This window comes from Amblyomma americanum, chromosome 9, assembly GCF_052857255.1.
Source record: "Amblyomma americanum isolate KBUSLIRL-KWMA chromosome 9, ASM5285725v1, whole genome shotgun sequence".
NCBI lineage: Eukaryota > Metazoa > Arthropoda > Arachnida > Ixodida > Ixodidae > Amblyomma > Amblyomma americanum.
The window spans coordinates 47,553,507-47,576,287 of NC_135505.1; the positions used below are offsets into that span (position 1 = coordinate 47,553,507).

Sequence of the window (22,781 nt, forward strand, 5' to 3'; positions counted from 1 at the left end):
GTTTTACTAGGTCGTCAAAATTCAGTGTGCTTCTAAGATTCAGACTCATTATTACCAGAAAACTTCACTGCAGTTGGTTTACTAAAGACGAGTACATTTAGTTACACACTGTTCAATAATTAAAATACATCCCTTGTTGTACTTGTAGATCGAGCCAGACTAAAAAAATATCAATTGTGCTTGTCGGCAAGGCTGGTGCCTGGCACCTCGTGCTAATTCCATTGCAGTTATTTCCATGCAGTTATGCAGGCTATTACTTTTGTAATGGGACCGACAGGCGCAGCACAGCGAAGAAGCGGACGAGTTCAAGCGGGACAACGAAGAAGCAGATGAAGTGCAGCTGGGTTTTTCGAACGACGCCTGTGTGTGTGCCCGTCGTGTCGCCGGTCAACCAAGACCAACCGACCTGTGCTTCAAATAAACGCCTTGACACTTGGTGGAGGTGCCTCGGTTCCCGTCCCGGTCCTCATCCTGGAACTTCGAAGTGGAACGCTCCTCGTCTCCGCCACCATGCCGCAAGGTCCGGGTGAACCATCGCAGCCCATCCCTGCCATCGTACTCTGTCACGGGGTGCAGCGCCAGCGTGACCCTTGTCCATTTAGTGGCACCGATGATCAAGACGTCGACGATTGGCTGGCCTCCTATGAGCGCATCAGCACTTACAATCGGTGGGACGATTCCGTGAAACTTAGCAACGTCCTCTTCTACCTAATGGAGGTTGCCAACCTATGGTTTCGCAACCATGAGGCCGATCTTCCCACCTGGTCGTCCTTCAAAACGAGCTTCGCCGACGTTTTCGGCCGCCCCGCCGTCCGGAAGCTTCGCGCCGAGCAACGTCTTCGTGCTCGATCTCAGCTCCCTTCCGAGACGTTCACAAGCTACATCGAGGACATCGTTGACCTGTGCAAGCGTGTCAACCCCTCCATGTCCGAAGGGGATAAAGTCAACCACATAATTAAAGGCATAGCCGATGACGCTTTCCAGATACTGCTGGCGAAGAACCCCACCTCCGTCGCTACCGTCATCCAGCTGTGCCAAAGCTTCGACGAACTCCGCAAGCAACGCGCATCTACGCGGCAGTCCGGCGCGCATGCGGGGGGTCTTGCTGGCTTGGCCCTTGGTGGCTCGTCTGCTGAGCAGTCCCTGTTCATGCAGCAGGTTAAAGACTTCATCCGCGAAGAGATCGCTCGCCAGCTTTCTCTGCTGCATCACATTCCCGACCCCGTCTGCCCTCCGCACGACCTGGCGCCATCTCTCACGCCCACTATCCGTCGTGCTATTCAGGAGCAGGTCGCTGCAGTTCTGCCATCCAGTCCCCCACCTCCTCCTGTGGCAGCGCCGCTCACCTATGCTGAAGCAGTCACCGGTACACGGCGCTCGCCCACCTCTGCCGCCTACCCTAGCAGCCCGGCCTTTTATGCTCCACCGCCGTCTATACCCCCGCCGCAGGTCCCGGTTCGTCGACCCCGCCGAAACCCTACGAACCCCTGGCGTACCGAGGACAATCGACCGATATGCTATTCCTGCGGTCTTCCGGGCCATGTCGCACGCTTTTGCCGTCAGCGATATCCTCGTTCTGGCGATTTAATGCGCAATTTCCGCTACGATTCCGGGCCGCCCTTGCCTAATGTCTCTTCTGCCTCCTCTACACATCACTCCCAGTACCCTACTCGCCGCTCGCCTTCCCCTCGTCGACGTTCCATTTCTCCGATGCTCCGCCGCCCGGACCCTCTCCCAGAGGAAAACTGACTGCCGCAGTTCTGGAGGCAAGAACTGCGTGTTTTGCCAACTTTTTAAGTCCTCCGTGTTCTCCTGCTAACGTGATTGAGGTGTCTGTTGAAGGCGTCCCCGTTCTCGCGCTCGTCGACACGGGTGCTGCAGTGTCAGTAATTAGTGATGCTCTTCGCCGCAAACTTCGTAAGGTGACAACGCCGCTGTCTGACTTTTCACTACGTACGGCCACCTCTCAGCGCATCCACCCCATCGCAGCCTGCACGGTCCGCGTTTCTGTCAACGACGTCGCCTATACCATCGAGTTTGTTGTGCTGACCGCCTGCTCTCACGATGTCATCCTCGGCTGCGATTTCCTCTCGACCCACCGTGCGGTGATTGATTGTGCCCGTGCGGAACTTGAGCTTTCTCCCCTGTGTGATGTTTCGTTGTGTGACCTACCTGTGCGCTCCGCTAAGCTTCTTGTAGCTGCCGACACCGACATACCTCCCTCCTCTTCAGCCCTCGTTCCGCTCCGCCCCGACTCTTTCCTCAGCGGCCCTGTTCTTTTCACACCTATCGCAGCAGCCACTCGCCATCAGCGCCTCCTCATTCCATTCGCCGTTGTCTCTATTTCCGATGGCCACTGCGCCATCTATGTCACCAACCCATTTTCTTGCCCGTCGTTTGTTCTTCGCGGCGAATGCCTCGGCTCTATTGAAGAACTGGACCCTGCTCTTGCTTCCGAGTTCTCCGATACCCGTGCCTGTTCCCCAGTTACTGCCTTAGCCTGTTGTGCGACAGCGCCCGATCCGATTTCCATCGACGTCTTTCGTCGTAACATCGCTCCCGACCTTCCGTCCGCTTACCGTGACCAAATCTTGGAACTTCTCTGCCGCTTCCGCAACTCTTTCGACCTTTCCCAGCCCTCCTTGGGGCGCGCATTGGCCGTCTCTCACACAATTGACACTGGTACCCACGCTCCCTTGCGTCAGCGACCGTACCGAGTCTCGCCGAGCGAGCGCCGCGTCATCCGTGACAATGTTGACGACATGCTTCGGCGCGGCATAATACAGCCTTCTCACAGCCCTTGGGCCTCTCCTGTTGTCTTGGTGACGAAAAAAGATGGCTTCATCAGGTTCTGTGTGGACTACCGCCGTCTCAACAAGATCACACGCAAGGATGTTTATCCTCTACCCCGAATCGACGACGCACTGGATTGCTTGCAGGGAGCTGAGTATTTTTCATCCCTCGACTTACGCTCCGGCTACTGGCAGGTCCCGATGGCAGCGAACGACAGGCCGAAAACCGCTTTCGTCACCCCAGACGGCTTGTATGAGTTCAATGTGATGCCATTCGGCCTCTGCAATGATCCAGCCACATTCGAAAGGATGATGGACACTATTCTCAGTGGCCTCAAATGGGAAACTTGTCTGTGTTACCTAGATGACATTGTCGTTTTTTCCAAAGATTTTCCTTCCCATCTGCACCGCCTTCAGCGCGTACTCACTAGCCTTACTGACGCCGGCCTCCAACTAAACTTGAAAAAATGTTACTTCGGTGCAACGCAGCTCACAATATTAGGCCATGTCATCTCCAAAGACGGCGTTCTTCCTGACCCTGCCAAACTTCGCGCCGTCGCTGACTTCCCCAAACCAACCACCTTAAAAGAACTTCGCAGTTTTATAGGCTTATGCTCATATTTTCGCCGCTTCATCCGAAATTTCGCCAGTATCATCGCCCCTTTAACGCAGCTTCTTGCCGGCAGCCCGAACCTTTCGTCTTGGTCCCCCGCCTGCGATACCGCGTTCAGCACTTTACGCCGCCTGCTGGTCTCTCCCCCCATCCTTCGCCATTTTGATCCCGCCTGTCCGACAGAAGTTCACACTGACGCGAGCGATGTGGGCTTGGGCGCAGTTCTTGCCCAGCGAAAGCCTGGGTATCCGGAATACGTCGTCGCTTACGCCAGCCGCGCCCTCACCAAGGCGGAATCAAAGTATTCTGTCACAGAAAAAGAATGTCTCGCCATCATTTGGGCAATTGCCAAGTTCCGCCCTTCCATTTACGGCCGGCCCTTCTATGTCGTCACAGACCACCACGCCCTATGCTGGCTATCCTCCCTCAAAGATCCTTCTGGCCGACTCGCCCGCTGGGCTTTCCGTCTCCAGGAGTTTGATATACACGTCATTTATCGCTCCGGCCGCAAGCACTCGGACGCCGACGCCCTTTCTCGTTCACCACTCCCATGCGAGTCAACTTTTGCCCTCGTCTGTGCCTACGAATTCTCTTCGTTCAACATCCCTGATATGCTCTCCGACCAACTGAAGGATCCTTGGATCACCTCGCTGCTAAACTTCCTGAACACTCCCTCGCCGCATCATTCGACCCGGACCCTTCGCCGCCAAGCCCACCACTTCGCCGTTCGTGATGGCCTCTTATACCGCCGTATTTACCTCCCCGACGGCCGGAAGTGGCTGTTGGTCATCCCTCGACACCTCCGTGCTACATTCTGTGCCTCTTTTCACGCCGCTCCACAATGCGGCCACGCCGGTGTACTGAAAACATATGCTCGCCTTCGTCAGCGATTCTACTGGCGAGGTATGTACCGCTACATACGTCAGCACATTCGGTCATGCACCGCCTGCCAACGTCGTAAGAAACCTCCCCAGTCCGCCGCCGCTCCTTTGCAGCCGTTACCTTGCCCTGGCCGTCCCTTTGACCGCGTCGGCATTGATCTTTATGGCCCGCTTCCAACTACTTCGGCTAATAATCGGTGGATCATCGTTGCCGTTGACCATCTCACCCGTTACGTCGAAACGTCGGTTCTCAAATCTGCTACCGCAAACGATGTCGCTCACTTCATTCTACAAAGTCGTGTTCTTCGTCACGGCGCCCCCAAAGAACTTCTAAGTGACCGCGACCGTGTTTTTCTCTCGGACGCCGTCTAGGCCCTGCTCAAGCAATGCCAAGTCGTCCATCGCTACACCAGCGCCTATCACCCCCAGACCAACGGCATGACTGAGTGGTTCAACCGCACTCTGAGTGACATGCTCGCCATGTACGTTGACACCGCCCACTCCAACTGGGGTCAAGTGCTCCCGTTCGTCACGTACGCGTATAACACAGCTACTCAGACAACAACGGGGTTTCCTCCTTTCTTCCTCTTATATGGCCGGGAGCCTACATCCACCATGGACACCATCCTTCCTTATCACCCTGACCCTTCCGAGACCACCTTACTCTCCGAAGCTCACCTGTATGCCGAAGAATGCCGGCAACTTGCCCGCTCTTTCACCACACAGCAACAATGGGATCAGAAGCACCGTCGGGATTCCCCGGACCCTCCAGCGTCATACCCATCTGGCGCCCTCGTTTGGCTCTGGGTGCCTTCCTCCACTCCCGGCCTCGCCACGAAACTACTGTCTCGCTTTCACGGAGCTTACCGGGTTGTCCACCAAACTTCTCCGGTGACTTATATCGTTGAGCCGCTCGTTCCCTCTTCGGACCACCGTCGCCGGGGGCGCGAAACTGTGCACGTTGAGCGCCTCAAGCCTTACTATGACCCGCCCATCCTCTCCACGATGTAAGTCGCCAGGATGGCTCCTTTTTCGGAGGGAGAGTAATTGTAATGGGACCGACAGGCGCAGCGCAGCGAAGAAGCGGACGAGTTCAAGCGGGACAACGAAGAAGCAGACGAAGTGCAGCTGGGTTTTTCGAACGACGCCTGTGAGTGTGCCCGTCGTGTCGCCGGTCAACCAAGACCAACCGACCTGTGCTTCAAATAAACGCCTTGACACTTTCAGTAATCCTCGAAGAATGAGCTTAAGTATTTTGGCAGAAAAAACGGGCTGCGATGTGTAATTTAGCAACTTCCAGAGTAAACTAGCGGGGTCAAATTTTTTAACCGAGTACTTAGGCTTAGTTTAATTTTAATGAGTAAGTGGTTGCTAAGGCAATATTTATCAAATATGAACGCCACTCAGTGAAAGGAAAGCAAGAGTGCAGAGGTATCCATACTTGTGCGAGGATAAAACGGTTTGGAAGACTCGGCTGTCCCGCTATTCATATAGCGCAACTCAATTTCTGCACTCTTTCGTAACTCTTGTCTCGATGTTTGTTAGTGGGTTTAGTGGTGACGGTGGTTTAAATGTACAGGCGGGATTAGCCTTAGAGTGGCCTGTCAGCAATTGCTCTGCCTGAATCACTGATTTAAAGGTGCACAAAGAGGACTCTGAGCTAGCTTTTTTTTTTTTTTATCGCCGGGACTTAATCTGCATGTTTCAAGCATTCTTAGCAAACTGAAATTATTGTCCTGTGCTGTCGATTTCCTTTATAAATCGAAACAAACGAGCCGGCTTCTGCCTTTTTCTTTTGGCTCACCTCCGAAAGGACGATTCAGCCAACGCGTGGAGTGCCGTTCAGCCAACCGCGTGGCGGTTTGCCCCTCTGCCATCGGCGGAGTGATACGCAGCGATCGCCAAAAGCAAAAGGTCCACGCGCATTATTATTTCTGCGGGCCTCATTTGCGGCTATTTGTTGTGCGACTGAAACTATTTATTCACGAAAACCTAAAAAAAACAAAACAAAATTAACGCTAAAGCGAAGCCGCCACTGGACTGGCTGAAAGGGACTCCACGCGTTGGCCGACTCATCTTTTCGGAGGTGCAGCTAAAAAAAAAAGAAAAAGACTGGAGGTGGCATGTTTAATTTGACTTAATAGGGAAATCGGCTGCACAGTCCAATAATTTGAAGTTTCTAAGAATGCTCGGAGAGTGTAGATGGGGTTCCCGCGGTAAAAACACGGTTTAAGATCCCTCTTTAGTGCCGTCAGGCCAGTGTTCTCCACGTTCCCTTGGACGACGTCTCATGCATCGCGTACGCTGAGGGCTCCCGAACAGAGCGACGATAGAGGGGTTCTCTATAGCCGTATTACCTGCTTTAAAACAATAGGTCACACCAATCGAGGAACAATAGGTGCTGCGGGCAGGAAAGCTAGAGGTCGTGGCATCACGTGACTAGATTTATTTCAGACGTTTGTGGTTAACCGCATCGCCTTGTCGGGAGTGCTCAAACGTAAAAAATAAATATTCCAATTCAGCCGACCCGTTTTCCTTTAAGTGAAATGTTAAGTATATAGGATAATGAGCAAAAATCAGTGCTCATAAAGAATCGCAGGCATGCGAAATTATTGTGGACTCGATCCTCTATAACTAGCCGCAGTAACTCAGCAGATTTGGTGTTCGCCTGCTGATCCCGAGATTTTGGGTTTGATGCCAGCCCCGGCGGCCATAATTTGATGTCGGCAAAGTACAAAAAGTCCATGTGTTGTTCGATCTCAGCCTACGTCAGTGAAGCCCAGGCGGTGGAAATTAAGAGGGTTTCAAATTGGGCTAGTTGATAGTTAACATGGTCACACATAAGAGCGCCTTTGAAATGACTTGCGACGACACAGGGACGACCCACCAGTCTTGCGCACCAATCTTTGTGTCGTCCCTGTGTTGTCCCAAGTCATTTCAAAGGCGCAATTATGTACGACCAGGTGAAAATTACTCTAGAGCGCTTGACTACTGCATCGCTCGCAGCCCATGTGCCGATTCGGGGCGTTATACCATGCAATTTACATTTTACAATTTTTTTTTGATTCCCCCTCTGCGACGTCAATTACAGCACGTGAACAGCGTCGTAAAGTTAAACCCCACGCCCTGTTTCCATACCCTACAATTCTGGACAAAAGCATTTTTCAGCGGGAAAAAGTTTATCAATGCAGTTTTTTTCATGTAATGCAAGTTTTCACTATTACAATCAATATATACCCAGATCTCCCGCTGGCAGGATTCCATGCTTTTACTAATAATATTTTCTCTATCGCAAAATCATTCCATATTGGGGTTATATGCCACTCTTAACTGCTCAGTGCGAGTGATGGGAAAACTTCAGAAGAAATATTTTGCTTAACATCTCAAGAATGGACCATCATCGTCAATGTTTTCATGAAAGTGCCTTAAAATTCTCCAATATTCAAAATTTTTGCCCGAGAATGTTGGACATGGTATTACTGCTCTAACTTCATTCGTAAACGCATAGTTCATAGCCGTAGTTGACAGCCAGGAGATAGCCAAGCCTCTTTACATTACCAGTGCCACTTGCTCTTATTTCTAGACGGTTTCTACGGCTGCAGTTGTGTGCCTTGATTTGGTTAGAAAGGACATGACAACTATTTTTATTCGAAGGGCCCAAAAAAAATACTTATATTAATCAAGTTGCAAGAGAATGGAAGGAAATGCTCTTTACCGTTGTTTTGAAGAAAGAACAGGGCGATTACGAGCACCAGAGGCATATATGATGTTCCGAAAGTTTCCATTAAGATTGCCGAAGCTCCGCATAAAACATGAGGGAAGGAAAAAATTGGTGATGGCCTAGCTCTGTTAGGCCAGGATATACGTAGCGAAAGCGCGGCGACATCTGGTTCGGAAGTGTTAATACATGAAACTCGCGCATTCACTGCATGCGCTTTTATTCATGATTAAACTTTCAGCCGTTGTGGGGAGTGGTCGCGTCTCAGCATCAAAGGCCAAAGGCCCTGCTTCGATTCCCAGCCTCGACACAGGGTTTTTTTTTTATTCAGTAAGTGTGCGGTGGTTTCAGTGGCTCCCGCCACCGACAGCGTGGTTGGTCACGTGGTCGGTCACGTGGTGCGGAGCAGCTGCCGGTGGCTTGGCGCCGTGGCTGGTGACGTGGTTGGTCACGTGGTGCGGGGCGACCACAGTGGGACTGTCCGCCTTTTGAAGCCACTTACTCCTGACTTTTGCTTCCTGTAAAATTTCTCTCCTAGATCCTTGCTCCTTGAAGGCCGTCCGAGCCTGCTACGCTGAACTTCATCGAGGAACTGGAATGCAGCCCAAACCTGGCCAGACCGGAGACATCAGAAAGACATTAGCGGCGACGTGCGCGTAAGAGAATGTTCAAAAATCGAACTGAATGTTTTGTAAACTAAACACTTCTGAAATATCGAAGGTGATTCCAACGTATGCCAGCTCCTAAACCAATTATTTGTTTTTGTGTGGCTGCCAACTGAGCGCAAACAAAAAGAGCTGTTATACTAGTAATGATTCAATGGCTAGCGAGGCCTTGGCTCTAAATATGAAGATATGTACTCAACGAATTACTGCGGAACATGAAAGAAAGGTAAAATATTTTGAATATACACTTTTTTTACAGTTTTTCATTGAATCATGAAGCTATATAAAATTGTATGTCTGTGACAACATCAGCCTGGTTATACTTTTAGCGACTTTTGTGTGCGTATCTGTTCTTCAGGGCATGAGGTGTACACGCGTTGTCACTCTAGCAATGAAAATAAAAAAAAAAAGCGCTAATTTATCCTAGAGTGCCAGACGTCACTTGTTTTTTTACTGCGCATGTCTTATTCGAAGGTGTGCCCAGTAAAAAAGAAAAACCATTGGATTCCAATTGGAAATTACCAATTGGAAATTTCCAAATGTGTTTTTGACACCATTGGAAAATACCAATTGGACTATTCCAATTGGCCGAAACCAACTGGAATATTCTAGTTGGCCGTAACCAATTGGACTATTCCAGTTGGGCGGAATCAATTGGACTATTCCAATTGGTAGACACCAACTGGTCCACTCTATGGCCGATACTCACTGGGCTGCTCTGATTGTCGGGCACCAGATGGCTATTAAACAGTCAGGAGGCAAGCAGTCTATTAACTGTAGCAGTTTATTATGGGTATTTTCATGAAAATACTTTCCCTACAATAATGCCCCATGGGGATATAGGTATAAGAATGAATGAATGAATAAATAAATAAATAAATAAATAAATAAATAAATAAATAAATAAATAGTCCTGAAACAAATCTTGTTGCAGCTCCTAGCTGGAAGGCTCCATTTCTTTTGCGAGCTCCCTGCAATCAAATAGAAGCACGACACAGATTGCATTACTGCAGAGAATCTACAGATCGAAAAGCAAATAACAAGGAATGAGATTTAATGTGTGAACAAACGAAATCCATTAAGCTGCACACTAAGATGCTCTTTGTGGAATCAAGTTATGGATGAACATTAACGCAGTAACTGCGTGAGTTTTGATACAAGCAGTCACAACAGAAACAATAATTTGTGCGTCATGAAAACTGCAACATGGGAATGCTTGTTTTTGTTTAGTTTTTGGCGATTCATAAAGCATCACAGGAACTTGCTATGTTTTATTTCGTGATTACGCGATGCGATCAAATTAATAGCAAAATGCAATATACTTCATTCCAGGAGTCATGTCCTGCGCTGCAAAAACAGCACTTTTATAAATGTATACTCCTGAAGATTTGTATTATCCAGATCATCAACGCTGAAAAAATGCGTAAGCTGCAGCCATGCTCCATGCGCAGAAAAAAGATTCAATCATTTTGCCTATTCCCATTATCAAACTACGTTCGTTCATTAATTGTTTTGCAAACAAAGATTTGACCACGTGGTCTGCTTCCAAGCATTGATCGCGGACGTAGGCTCTATAACAGCTTCACAATTAACGCTTAACATTTGCATCAGGCACACACATATCACATAAAGTTAACAGTGAAAAGTGCATGTAATTACCTCCAAGCATGAGAATGCGGGCCGGATAGAAGTCTGCTTCTCCTTTGGCATCTGTCCACTTCACCCGATGATAGATTCGCGAATCAAAAGTCTTGGGCATTTTCAGGTGCAAAGTCCTTCACATCCGTGACGGGCACCATCGCACAGCTTATATTGTCTTTATACCTGACTTACACAAAATCAGGCGCACTCGAAGACATCGCGCACACAGGTATCTTAGTACTACACCTAGAGCACTGTACTGCAGCCCAAGAAAGACGCCACCACGACCACGCCGACCACGCTGACTGCGCGCGCCATGACACAAAACAGTTGTGGTGATACGAAACTGAGGAATCATTTTATTTTCCGAGAGTAAACTTTTGAAAGAAGATTAACAGCAACAAAATTTTTTAATACATTTTTAAAATGAAGTATTGCGATTTTGTTTATAAATTGTGAATATTTGAATATTTTGTGCAGTACTCTGTATTATGTGAAAATGTGGATAACATGGCTCACCGGCTGACTGGATCAACTTGAACTGCAATATGGCGATCTATGGAGTGAAGCTTGACGGAGCTGCCAGTTTCAGAAATATTGACTGTTTGTATATTTGTAAGAACATGTGAAAATGCTTATGTCTCGCCAGTGCCGAGTTCATTCACAATGTAAACTCAATATTGCCGCAAATCTTTGTACTCTATGTTTGTTCTTTCTTGAAAGCTGCTGGCACACAAATTTATCTCAGTTGATCGCGCCGAGGCGGAGCCTTTTCTGCGTTGTTCCAGACTTATGGTAACTTTGCACACCGTATCTCAAAAGTTCGCTATCAGCTTTAAATTGGGCACGGCCGAGAACAGTGGGCACTCTGTTCGGCGACCGCCGAGCATACTTGTTGCTTTCGCCGCCGCCAAGTCATTCGATCAGTTCATTGTGGGCGCAATTCAGCCGAAAGAGTTTCGTTCGGAAGCTATTTTCGCTATCTTTCTGACCGCTGGACTGCCGTCTTCACAACGTGACATCTGTTGGACCAGTCCATTTGGGAGCAGGGAACCAATTGGGTAGTCCAGCTGGAACAAGGAAAAACAGTTGAGCTGAACAGTTGGAATATAAGTCCAATTGGAAAGTTCAATTGGACCCAACTGGAAGTACAAAATCAAGTGGATGGTCCAGTCGGAACTAGAGAAACCAACTGGGCTGTCCAGTTGGATTCATCAGTCCAACTGGCTGACCAGTTGGCTCCCAATGGGTCCAATGGGCTGACCATTTGGGTCCAATGGGTCCCATTGGAAACTTCAATTGGACCCAATGGGTTTTTTTGACTGGGTGCTTACAACCTATAAGAAAAGAAGGTGCGCAACTAAGCCTGACAGTTATAAGCATAGAACCACACTTAGTGAATGTAGCCTTGGTGTGACAGCTAAAACTGGGAAAATTCGCAGAAAGCCAAAGGCCATTACGAGGGGAAAGGTTAGATGGAGCATTTTAAGGTTTAGAGAATGATAAGTATTCTTCCATAAAGCAAATTCTGTCATAGAAAACACGGAGCAGGGCTGAACATGAAACGAAACGTGAAAAAAAAAACACAGATAAACAGAGAGAGAAAACCACAGTCCTTGCATGCAGCTCACTAGTCTGACCGGTGCTCGAGTATAGCAGAGCATGCTAGTTCTCATATACAAAGAAAAGTATACATACTCACCAATTCTGGACAAAAGCATTTTTGAACGGGAGACAATTTATGAACGCAATTTTTTCATATAATGTGCTATCTTAAGGAGTGCTTGTATGTACGCAACTCAATGCACCTTTTTTTCAGTTGTGGCAGCAAAGTGCAGCAGTGTTGTTTAATTCATGCGAACATGTTTTTCTGCAGTCTAAATCTTTATGCCTGCCGTTCATATTTTTTTTGTGTGAGAGTGCTCTGTTGTTATCTGATTCCTGTGAACGTGCACTTTTTTTTTTTCAACCTATGTTTCTACATCCTGCCACGACCTCCTCAAAGGGGCCAGCAGTGTGCCACCGGCGTCATGTGGTTGTTTTTTCTTCTACTTTTATTAATCTCTGATTGATGAAAACCATAGATTAAAAAACAAACAGAAATCCCCTATGCTTCTTCGTTTCGGTGACTGTTTGCTTCCCTCATGTATGTCATGACGAGCACCTTCTTCAATTCCTTCGTCTGACCTCAGTACTGTGAGATATAAAGTTCCCCTTTATCATTAAAAGCAAACTGGTAAACGCTATCAGAGAGCAAACAAAGACGATGGGAAGAAAAATAGACGACCTTTACTCTAAAGGTGATGTTCGATAATTCAGACTGCGGTAAACGCTACATCACTCATAGCGGGAACTCTTGAGAGTGTGGTTCTGCGGCTTGTACGATGCTCTTAGCGTGGTGATCTCCCATCTGGTGCCCTGTATTATTTACTGGAGCCTCTCAAGCTAGGTTCACACTACTCATGCCAGACTCCCACGGCTACAACTAGCACTACGCGAGCTGCAAAACCAAACGCTCATGTGCTCCTGCTATCAGTGATTGACCCTGTATATAATACGAACGTGATCCTCGGCAAATTATTCGTATAAGCGTCCTAAAGAAAGAGGAGAGAGAGACGTAGAGCGAACACTGGCAGAAGGTGCAGAGATGGGAAAGTGTGAACTAAATTGGCCGTGTATCGAGCTCAACGAACGAAAGTACAGTTTAAAATTTGTAGGCGACGCTTAGCAAGGGTTTCTTCAATTTTTACACGCTTATTCTAGGCATGATGTTTCTATACGCTTAGAGATCACGTTTCTAGGCGGTGTATTCTTAAAACTGCCACGCTTACCAAGCGTGGTCCCATTTTCTGCTTTATACTTGGCAGGCATGGCAATCAAAAACCCCGACCCCTACCACTCCCCCCTCCTTCAGTTTATTTTGTAGAAACTTCGGAAAGGGGCCACGCCTATGACACCTTCGCACGCGAATGGTGAACTTTGTTGGGCACATCATGTACAACATTGGTAGACAAAAGTTTAAAAATTTGAAAACTAAGATACTGGTATAGAAATATTGAAGGTAATGGTCCATTCTTCCGATGCATAGCAAAATCTTTCTTTTAAAGTGTTTCCATCGGTCGCATCGTATAGTTAAGACTCCCATAGAAAACCAATGGGGAACGCTTTTGACAGTTGAAAAAAACGTTAAGAGTAGAAAAAGTTCAGGACTGCCATCGGGTGTTTTGTAGATATATTGATTCTAATAGTGAAATCTTACAATCTACGAAAAAAATTGCGTCCATAAACTATTTCTCGCTCAAAAACGCTTTTATCCAGGGTTTTTGGGTATGCGGGTTGTGGGACGCAAAGATGTCTGCAAAATGCGATCTTTAAGTCTGCGAAGCATTACATTTTGAAAACCGAGCAGAAAGAAATATATTCCCCTATTTATGAGAGCCGAAGTGAATAGAGCTTATTTATGAAATCGACCAGAGAAATGGCTATCGAAGCGATTCATGCGCTCCCATTGCTGTGAATAAATTTCTTCATGCATAAGATAGTTTGTCGTGAGATATAAAGAAAAAAGACAGAAAAAGGCAAAAGCAGCCTGTTTTGGTAGAAAAACCAGCTGCGAGAAATTTTCAGGTAATATGTGCAATGTGCAAAGGCATCGCGATCAAGATTTCGTGCGCGCTCTCTTGTAAGGTTTAGTTACAACTGTTATGTCTAGGAACCATTATCATCCCGATGCGGGGTAGGTCTCATACCGAACAAGTCTGGACAAAAGCATTTTTTGGTGGGAAAGAGTTTATGAACGCAATTTTTTATATAATGCAAGGTTTCAGTATAACAATTAATATATCCGGCGACCATCCGATGACATTCCTGAATTTTTTTTTGCTATTAGCGTTCTTGCTATCGTCAAAAGCGTTCGTTTCTGTTTTAGCTTCTCGTGCTATCGGTGGAAACATGTTAAAAGAAAGGTTTTGTTAATCATAAGAATGGACCATTAAGTTCAGTATTTCCCAAAGAGTAGCTTACAATTTTTCAATGTTCAACGCTTCTGTTTGAGAAAGATGGACATGGCAACGAAATGCACTCGTCGAGTTTTTAACCTTTCCCGCGCTCACCACCGTTGGGTTATACCAGGTAATTTCGTATTTCTATCGACTACTTCATTCTGAGTCCTCACCCAGTATGTCCTCGCCCTCTCCCTCTCACGCACCGCCGCCTCAGTATCTGCGCTGCCATACTAATAGAACAAAGCCTTTGTTTTGCGCATGGCATCTCTTCGTATTTCTTTTCGTTTGCAGTTTCTCCCAGTTACAAAGCAATAAATAAAAAAAACAAGCAGTTTGAACAGCGAGTTTTCGTGTTTATCAGGTCATAATTTTGTTCTAAAAGCATTTCATAGACCGTTAATTAAGTATTTTTAGTAACACCAAACCGGGTGATTACGATTGTGGCTATCAATATTAACACAATAGGCGTAGAAAGAATTCTTTTCGGGAAGCACGAGCAAAATTTTGCCGGTGCTCAGAGATTAGAGAAAATCTTTCTCTCCTATTCAATGAGTGAGTCTCAAGATGCAGTAAAAATATTTGGCTCATTATAAGGCGGAACGCATGCAACAACGTATGCATGCAATGAAAATAACACTTGCATTCAGATACGCATGCAAATAACACTTCGTAAGTGTTTACAGACAGCTGAAGCTTATGGAGGGAGGTGGGTAAGTTGAATTCGAGGTGTCATGAATTTAAAGTGCTTTAAATTCGTATCATTTAACCTTCCACATGTTCCGCTTTAAATTTGATCTAATGGCCTCTCAAGAACTTGACCACTTCTTAAAACACTGAAGCTTTCCAAGCTTTGTTTTGGAACATTGAAAGACGACCGATGTGTACTAGGCTTTATTAAAGCAGTCATTCCCTGCGATCAAGCCAACTAAATGGTTCCGCTGTGTCCCTCATAGGAAAACGCGAGAAGTGTGACGTCAAAGCATAGAATGTATAGTGGATTCGGAGAAAGGGGCATTGAGGCGTCTTGCGTTAGTGCAACAGCACCTGACCTTGAACTAGAAAAAAAAAGATTTAAGGGACGATAAGACATCTTATGCGACACTTCCGTGAAAGCAGTCCGATTTAGCCTACATGATTACTTCACTGTTTTTGTTCCAATGCAGGCTTCACAAAGGCGACAGAATTTTTCTGGAGGGTGAAGGTGGCTGCAGGAGAATGGATAGGTGGCGCTTCTAGAGGGTGCAGGCGTCGTGGGATCATATGTCCAGCATTCCTGAACAAAATTTTTGAATACTGGAATGCTGTAAGCTTCCGTTATGCAAATATTCAAGGTGATGGCACTTCCTTGCGATGCGTGCCAAACATTTCTTTTGAAGTTTATCCGCCGCTCGCATTGAGCAGTTAAGGCGGCTATAGAAAGCAAATGAGGAACGTTTGGACGATAACAAAAACGTTAATAGCAAAAAAATGCAAGGCTATTGACGGGGAGATTTGCGGATATATTGATTGCTATAGTGACTTCTTACAGCATATATGGAAAAATTGCGTTCACAAACTCTTTGCCGTTGAACAATATCTTTGTCTAGAATAGTTGGGTACAAGGGTCGCGTTGGGTGGATGGTTGGGTCCTACCTAAGGGGTGAAGTGGAGATGCGTTTTCTTTTGCATTGTGTTTTTGAATTTCATTTCGCCGTCACTTTTGGGGCTAAGCTGCGGCGCGGGCTTGAAGTGGATGGAGCCCTTGTGACGGCCGAGGGTAGGCGGGTTGATGGTGAAGAGGACTTACGGAGAGAAAATGTGCGCTAGGGTGACGTTGGGAGGCGAGTAGAAGTGGCGCTGGGGGGTTCGCTTGTTACGTGAACCTCGTTTGATGCGTGGCTACTAACTTTGAAAAGTTGATTCAACTATCAGCAGCATACGCCGTGAAAAGCTTCAACAAAACTTCAACAAAGGCGCTTTCCCGCTGAAAATTACGGTAGCACTTGGTGCGTAACGAAGGGCAAAACTAACGAGAAAAATAAAAGTTCTATACGCCCATATACACATCCCCATGCTAAACTCGGCGTTTGCTGACAAGGCCGCTGGCAACGTATTTTCATATTACAATTTGCATTACATGTGCGATGGAGAAAAGAAGCCCGCGGGTTCGCCAAGATCTGAGCGGTTATCGTGCCCATTGATGACCGCAAACAAGCGGTATGGGCTCTCCTCACACTTTGATTGCGACTAATCACGCCCGTTCTTTGTTACATGATGGATGAAACGTCATCCAAGCGCCATTAATGTGGAGATCGTGCTTAAAAATTTGTTAAACGTGAGGTTAAGTGCAGCTTTTTAAAGATCGCTGAGGCTATGTAGCGCAAGCGGAGTTATCAACATCAATAAAGCAACTGAAGAAAGGAGAAATCAGCAGGTTTTTAATTGTGTACGAATGAAGCATTGCTGCTATATTATTTATGAACAAACGGTTATTTAATGCTCTAGATAATTTTTATTTAGTGTCGAATTGCGAGCGCATAATATCATTTTGAAAGTCTTTCCTAGCAGGCTCTTTCAGTAGCGTCTTTTTTTTTCAAAAATATCAGAACGTATCGAAACATATGCTAGGATCTTCGAGGCGAAAAATGTGATCACATTCGGCTCAGGTTGAAATAAACAAATTCTTTTGAGAAAGTTGCAGAAATTCATTCCCCCGAAACATATCTGCTGGGCTTGAGGGAAGACAATAAAGTGCTACTCGTCTTTGCCAAACTGGAAGCTCTGCATTTTACCGTACAATGTATGGGAGATTTTGAAAATTAGTTTTCCTTTTGCTGTAGAGCATCAAATATGTGTCTGTTTCAGAATTTTGTAACGGTACTATTCCTTGCCATTGCCAGTGCCATGTTTTCATGCTGGCAAAAGCAGTAGCCAGCCTCACATTGAGCATAAAATTAGGCAGGCGAGAAAAGCATGTATGCGATACCTCTCCACGACGCAGCTAAACAAAGCCTCACTCCCTAGGTTCCGTTTTTTGCGACGGGAAGTGGTTCGCTTTACTGCGGTTTACATACAAAGGAAGATTTCATTCGCGCTGTCTTGGTAAGGAAAGGCAGCTTAGAAGTGAGGCATTCAACACTCGGAAAAGATGAGATTCAGAAGACCAGAAAGCATGTGGGGGCGCTTGCTATTTGTACGGTTTGTCTCTTTGTGCGGGAGTTTTAAAATTAGAGTAGCACGTACTATAAGAAAACACTTTAGTACGTAATAATTGAGTGTATGCTCCATAAAGTTCGCCATTTTCTCGATGGACCATAGACTACGCTCTCATGGCCTACGAATTACACTCCGCTGCCGCGCTGCTGGCTTCAGACAAGTGTTATGTCCTATCCGCGCAAGGTTTCGCATGTTCCAAGTCGGCTTTCTAAGGAATAGGGTTAGGGAGAACAGCATAAGTTAAGAGCTGCTGCGGGCAACTGCAGAATCAGCTCCAGATATTTTCTCTTACACTACAGGATTGGAGTCCCGGTGTTTATGGTCGGGATGAAGAAGCATTTAACAAGTAAAACTGGCTGTTCCGCGAACACACGTCCAAGGCGCCCCAAAGCAAGTTGTGCGCCATCTCACAAAATTAAGCCTGATAATAAAGTGGGATGCAGAATATATAAACTGGCTCTGCTTCTGTCAGCTCTATACTTTCCATCTAATGCACCCGCTGTATAGCATCCATGAATCTCCGACGAGGTAATGCGACAAGTGACGACAACTCCTGTACAGGCTCGTTTTTTGTAAGAATTGTGGAAAGTATTCGATGATCTGAGTTTGGGAAGTTAGCTTCGGATTAAAGACAGATGCTAAGACGTCTGCACTTTAAATCATAAACGTAGAACTGTCGCCTTCAGCAAAAGACTGGATATTATTGAAAAGATATATGCATCCTCTAAGTTTTTTGCACTAACTTCTGCGTCATTCGTTGGGATTGAATTGTTAACACTTATTATTTCTAACTCTGAATCATTCTCGTTGATGAACAACCAGTGCGTCCACGCTCTTAAATTAAATTGCGCGTTACGCCAGCGATGAAACCCTTTCTTTGATTAAATTTTTGTTTGCAGGAAGATGACGCTGCCATCTAAGTGCTACACCGAACATGCACACTGCCCTGGAGATGTCAAGGCCAAGCTCAGCTCTTTCGAAGATGGGTACAAAATGTCTCGAGACTTAGTTTGCGAAAAAAATGCTGCTGAAGGTGTGTAAAAAATTTAATAAAATGCTTTAAGAATGAATAAAGGAAGTGGTATGCTCGAAATGAGCAATACCGACGGCCAGGAAATTTTTAACTTTTAAATACAGCTTACAATTGCGTGGGAATCGCCACAAGAACTATACGATGCACGGAAGCGATTCCATCTCCTCCTCCGCGTTCCGTAGTGAGATTAGGTGATGCATTTATGACCGTGCGCATTAATGATTTTTAATTTTATGATAAACACAACACCACTTTTACTGGTCCACCAGATATAGCAGCTTGATCGCAGAAGCGTGTTTTGTAAATGTATGGTAGTGACTCTACATAGACAGCGCTTAATAGTGCTTAATACATTAAAGGTTAAAAAGAGATAAAGTCAAGTTCCTAAATAGCACACCTCTATGCTCCGTGTCATACATCAGGTGCAACGCTGCCAAATCTGTAGCTGTTGTTCGCGCTGACGGCATCCACGACCAAAAAGTAGTGCGGTCCTTGTGGTGAGCGGAACATCGCAAATCCTTTGCATGCAGGCTTAGCACATGACGCATTTATCATGAGCTTGATTAAATGCACTCTTATTGCTCACGGCACGCTGTGGCTTTCTTTTGCTTTAGACCACTCGGCCGCAGAACAAGCGCGTAGTAGCACGCCTCCCTTTGTTTGTCCCGTGCGGACAACTTCAGTACCTTTCACAGCGTTGCACCTGATGTATGGAACGGGGTATAGTACGACCTTGACTGTGACTTTTACTTTCGATTTCACTTTGTATATCAGTTTATCTGCTAAATAAAAATTAACTGAAGCAGCCATTCAGATTGCATTCAGATTTTATGGTCCATCATTATCGGATAATGGAAAGAACAATCGACAGAAATAAACATGCAAAGATAAGCAAACAGAAATGCCTGCTAAGCCTTTTCTTTCTTTCCGTCAGGAAGACGTCTCTTTGTACCAGCTAACATAGTATTGTTCTTGGTTTCGTTGGAAAAGTTAAAATAACATTTAGCTGTTTTTGACGGAGCGCTTTGTTACGCTTATATTCAAGTGTACCTTTTCCGATTGGCGCTATTCCTTTCATCTGATATAGGCAATTTATTCAGCCTGACACACATCGCTTACTTTTTAAGAGTGTGCGCCGATCGTTGCCGCATTTTCAAAATGTATTTCCTTGTTCACATCACTGTTTCTACTCATATGTCTAGTCAGCGAATATAGCGCTCGTATAATGTGCAAAATTACATTGAACTATCATTTATTGGCCTCGTATTTCATGCCATGGTCGCCTGGCACTTCATTCAGGCGTAGGATTCGCATTAGTTTGGTAGGCTTTATTCTGTTGTACTGCTGTATGCTTGTGCCGTAAAACCTAAGTTCAACCTCCTTTGAACTAAGAAGTTATATTTCGAAATATTATCAAAAAGTTGGTTCAGGGGACCTGTGCAGTAAGCTCTAAGCAATATTCCTTGACAGGACTGGAAGTGTAACAATATATTTTCAGTAAACGTTGACTTCGTCGATATATATGTAGAAATGTAACTGCCAATTGCGGTCTGTTACCATTTTCCAGATATGAAGAAAGTTATCGGCTGCTTAGATGTAATTCTGTTGGCACAATGCAGCCAGAAGTATGCACAGAATGCTCAAGACGCACAGAACGACGAATGCAGGTAAGAAGAGGCAAAATTACGGCATTGTGGTATTCAGAGATGCAGAAATATTTAGTGTACAAACTTCAGCATGCGAAATAAACTCATGGGAATGGCATTAAAACTAACAAGGCTTAATTTGACGCTCTTTTTACTCCGCGTAAAATAGCAATTTGTTGTGCTATTCGACTACTTTTCATCAAGCGAATTGTACCCAGTTTCAGGGAAGCATGCAGCCCGAGCAGTTTTTGATAGACGTTAGAATGCGTTATTTTCATATCGTTTTGCAGAACTAGCGGCATAATGGAGAAGTGCGCAGAAGAGACGTTCCCGAAGAGCTGCCCTGCCGACCAAGAAGTGGCCACCGCGTTTTTGAAGCGTGTGCAGACTGCATCCTTGCTTCTGAGTGGCTGCTCGTCGTCATCTCAAGCCCGCCTCGCAGCTGAAAGCTTTATTGTAGCGCTTCTGGCGTCCATCATTCTGATGTGTTTCAAGAGCACACAAGATGGCTGAAGAAACCAGCAGTTGACTTTGTTCATACTCTAAGACAGGAAGCAATTGTCCGCGCTTAAAAGGTCCTTTAGAAAGAAACAGTTTGCCAAATAAAAGTACCTTTTTGTACTTTATAGCTAGAGGGCAAGTCCAGAAGTTTTTGACATTTTGGCTTGATAATCGCATCAAAATCTTTACAGTCCTGGTTGTCCGTCGGAAAATACCGTTTTTCAAAATACCGAGTAGAACTATTTTAAAATATCAAAAACAAGGGAACCGAATCAGAAACTCGGTTTCGTCCAAACTATGACCTCGTTACATGCCAACCTATGACGTCACGGATAAGGTCACAGCACTTATCGTGTGCACGTTAATTGCTTGAACTTATCAAAATAAAGCCCCAAATTTTGTCCTTACAAACGCAGAGCGAACATCAACGAGCGAGCCAACCTCTGGCGCCACGCAGCGATGGTTCACGCAGAGATTGCCCTGATTGAAGCAACGCAAAATTAAAATTGAAAATTTGTTTAAGTTGCAGCAATACGTCGCCCGGCTACGAAATTTGGCACAAATGATAAGGAAACTGCAGTCAACTTGTCTGTAAATTGCAGTAAAATCCTTGGAGGTACAAAAAACGTCGGATTTGCCCTTTAAAGTAATGTACCAGTGAATTCTGTCACGACAAATGTGTAACCGTACTAGATTTATAGCGCAGGAAAATTTTCGCTACCTCAAGTTATACTAATTATCAGAAGCGGAGTGCTTATTTCGCCTGTATTTCTTTAATAAGGAATAATCAGCCCCAGAGTTTGAAATAATCCATTTTCTTGTGTGCGCGCAAATGAACTTAATAAAATATTTTTGCTACTGTAGAAAATGTAACAGCTTTTCCCCACCTTTTCTTGAACTCTTAGCATTGAATATTTACAAAAAGCTTCCTCTTGTTAATAGATTCTTCGACAGTCCTACCCTAAAAATCATTGCCTATATTATGTGTTCTTGCATATGCCTTTTAGTGGATGCTTAAATGGTTAGAACTGTGCTGTGCCATGTTCTTGCATTTCATGCAGTATCTTACGTGCTTATTTTAGTCTCCTGACTTGTGGCACTTGCCTGTATAGTGATATTGATGTGCTCATCCCTGATATATTCAATAAATGCTTATTTGATTTGTTTTATTAGGTGTACCATAAAGGCAAAGTTGGCAACCAGAACTGCCTGGACATATTCTAATCCTGTATTATCATCATCAACCTGACTACACCCACTGTAGGGCAAAGGCCTCCCATGTCTCTCCAATTGCTCTGTTCTTTTCCAGCTGTGACCACCATATCTCCGCAAACTTCAATCTTATCCGCCCACCGAATGTTCTTTGTATAGTCGTGTTTGAATTATGTCTACACTTCAAAAGTTGCTCTAATGTACAAGGAAATTGCAGTTGTGAAAGCAAGGCACATTGCTCTCTCTCATCTCCTCACTGATTCTTATAATTTACACTTCAAGAAGTGGCGCTGACACTTCATTTGTGTAGCGCTGTCCAGTTGTCGCCCCGATGTCCCCTCGCGGTCAGGAATATCTTTATGCAGGCAAAGATAATCCTGAGTTGGACCAACCGTTCCAGTTATTTGATCTCAAGGCAGCCCTGACCAAAAGTAGGAGAGGCACTGCGCCTGTATGGGACAAGGTTATAGTTAAGCTGCTGGCCAATCTCCCTGACCAGGCGTATGAGGCCCTTCTGAAATACAACACTATATGGAAGGGCGAGAACCCGCTCCCCTTTGATTGGAAAACAGCCCTAGTAACCTTCATCCCCAAGGCGGGAAAGGAAATCAACATAGACAACGTGAGGCCTATCTCGCTCACCTCGTGTGTGGGCAAGCTGATGGAAACCATGGTGCCGGATAGGCTCTCCGAATACTTGGAGCAAAGAAACACATTTCCAGACACTATGTTCGGCTTTCGCCCACATAAGTCGGCACAGGACGTACTCCTCCAGCTCAACAGAGAGAGAGAGAAACAACTTTATTGATTCGAGCTCGACGTCTGCTTAGACGCCGTCGATGGGAGTGGTTCCCTCTTCACGGGACCCATATGCTTCCCT

The 22,781-nt window shown here is 45.7% G+C and overlaps 1 protein-coding gene across 4 annotated transcripts in view; it reads left to right on the forward strand.

Annotated features, from left to right (window-relative positions):
• LOC144105556 (uncharacterized) overlaps window positions 1-21,858 on the forward strand; it is a 64,011-nt gene extending 42,153 nt beyond the window's left edge. For all 4 annotated transcript variants that reach the window (XM_077638675.1, XM_077638674.1, XM_077638676.1 and 1 more), the window contains 4 exons: window positions 8,543-8,660; window positions 18,409-18,542; window positions 20,110-20,209; window positions 20,479-21,858. In XM_077638675.1, the coding sequence (XP_077494801.1) occupies window positions 8,543-8,660; window positions 18,409-18,542; window positions 20,110-20,209; window positions 20,479-20,701 (575 nt within the window). In that variant the 3' untranslated portion in view covers window positions 20,702-21,858. The remainder of the gene's footprint in view (window positions 1-8,542; window positions 8,661-18,408; window positions 18,543-20,109; window positions 20,210-20,478) is intronic.
• The last annotated feature ends 923 nt before the right edge of the window (window positions 21,859-22,781 follow it).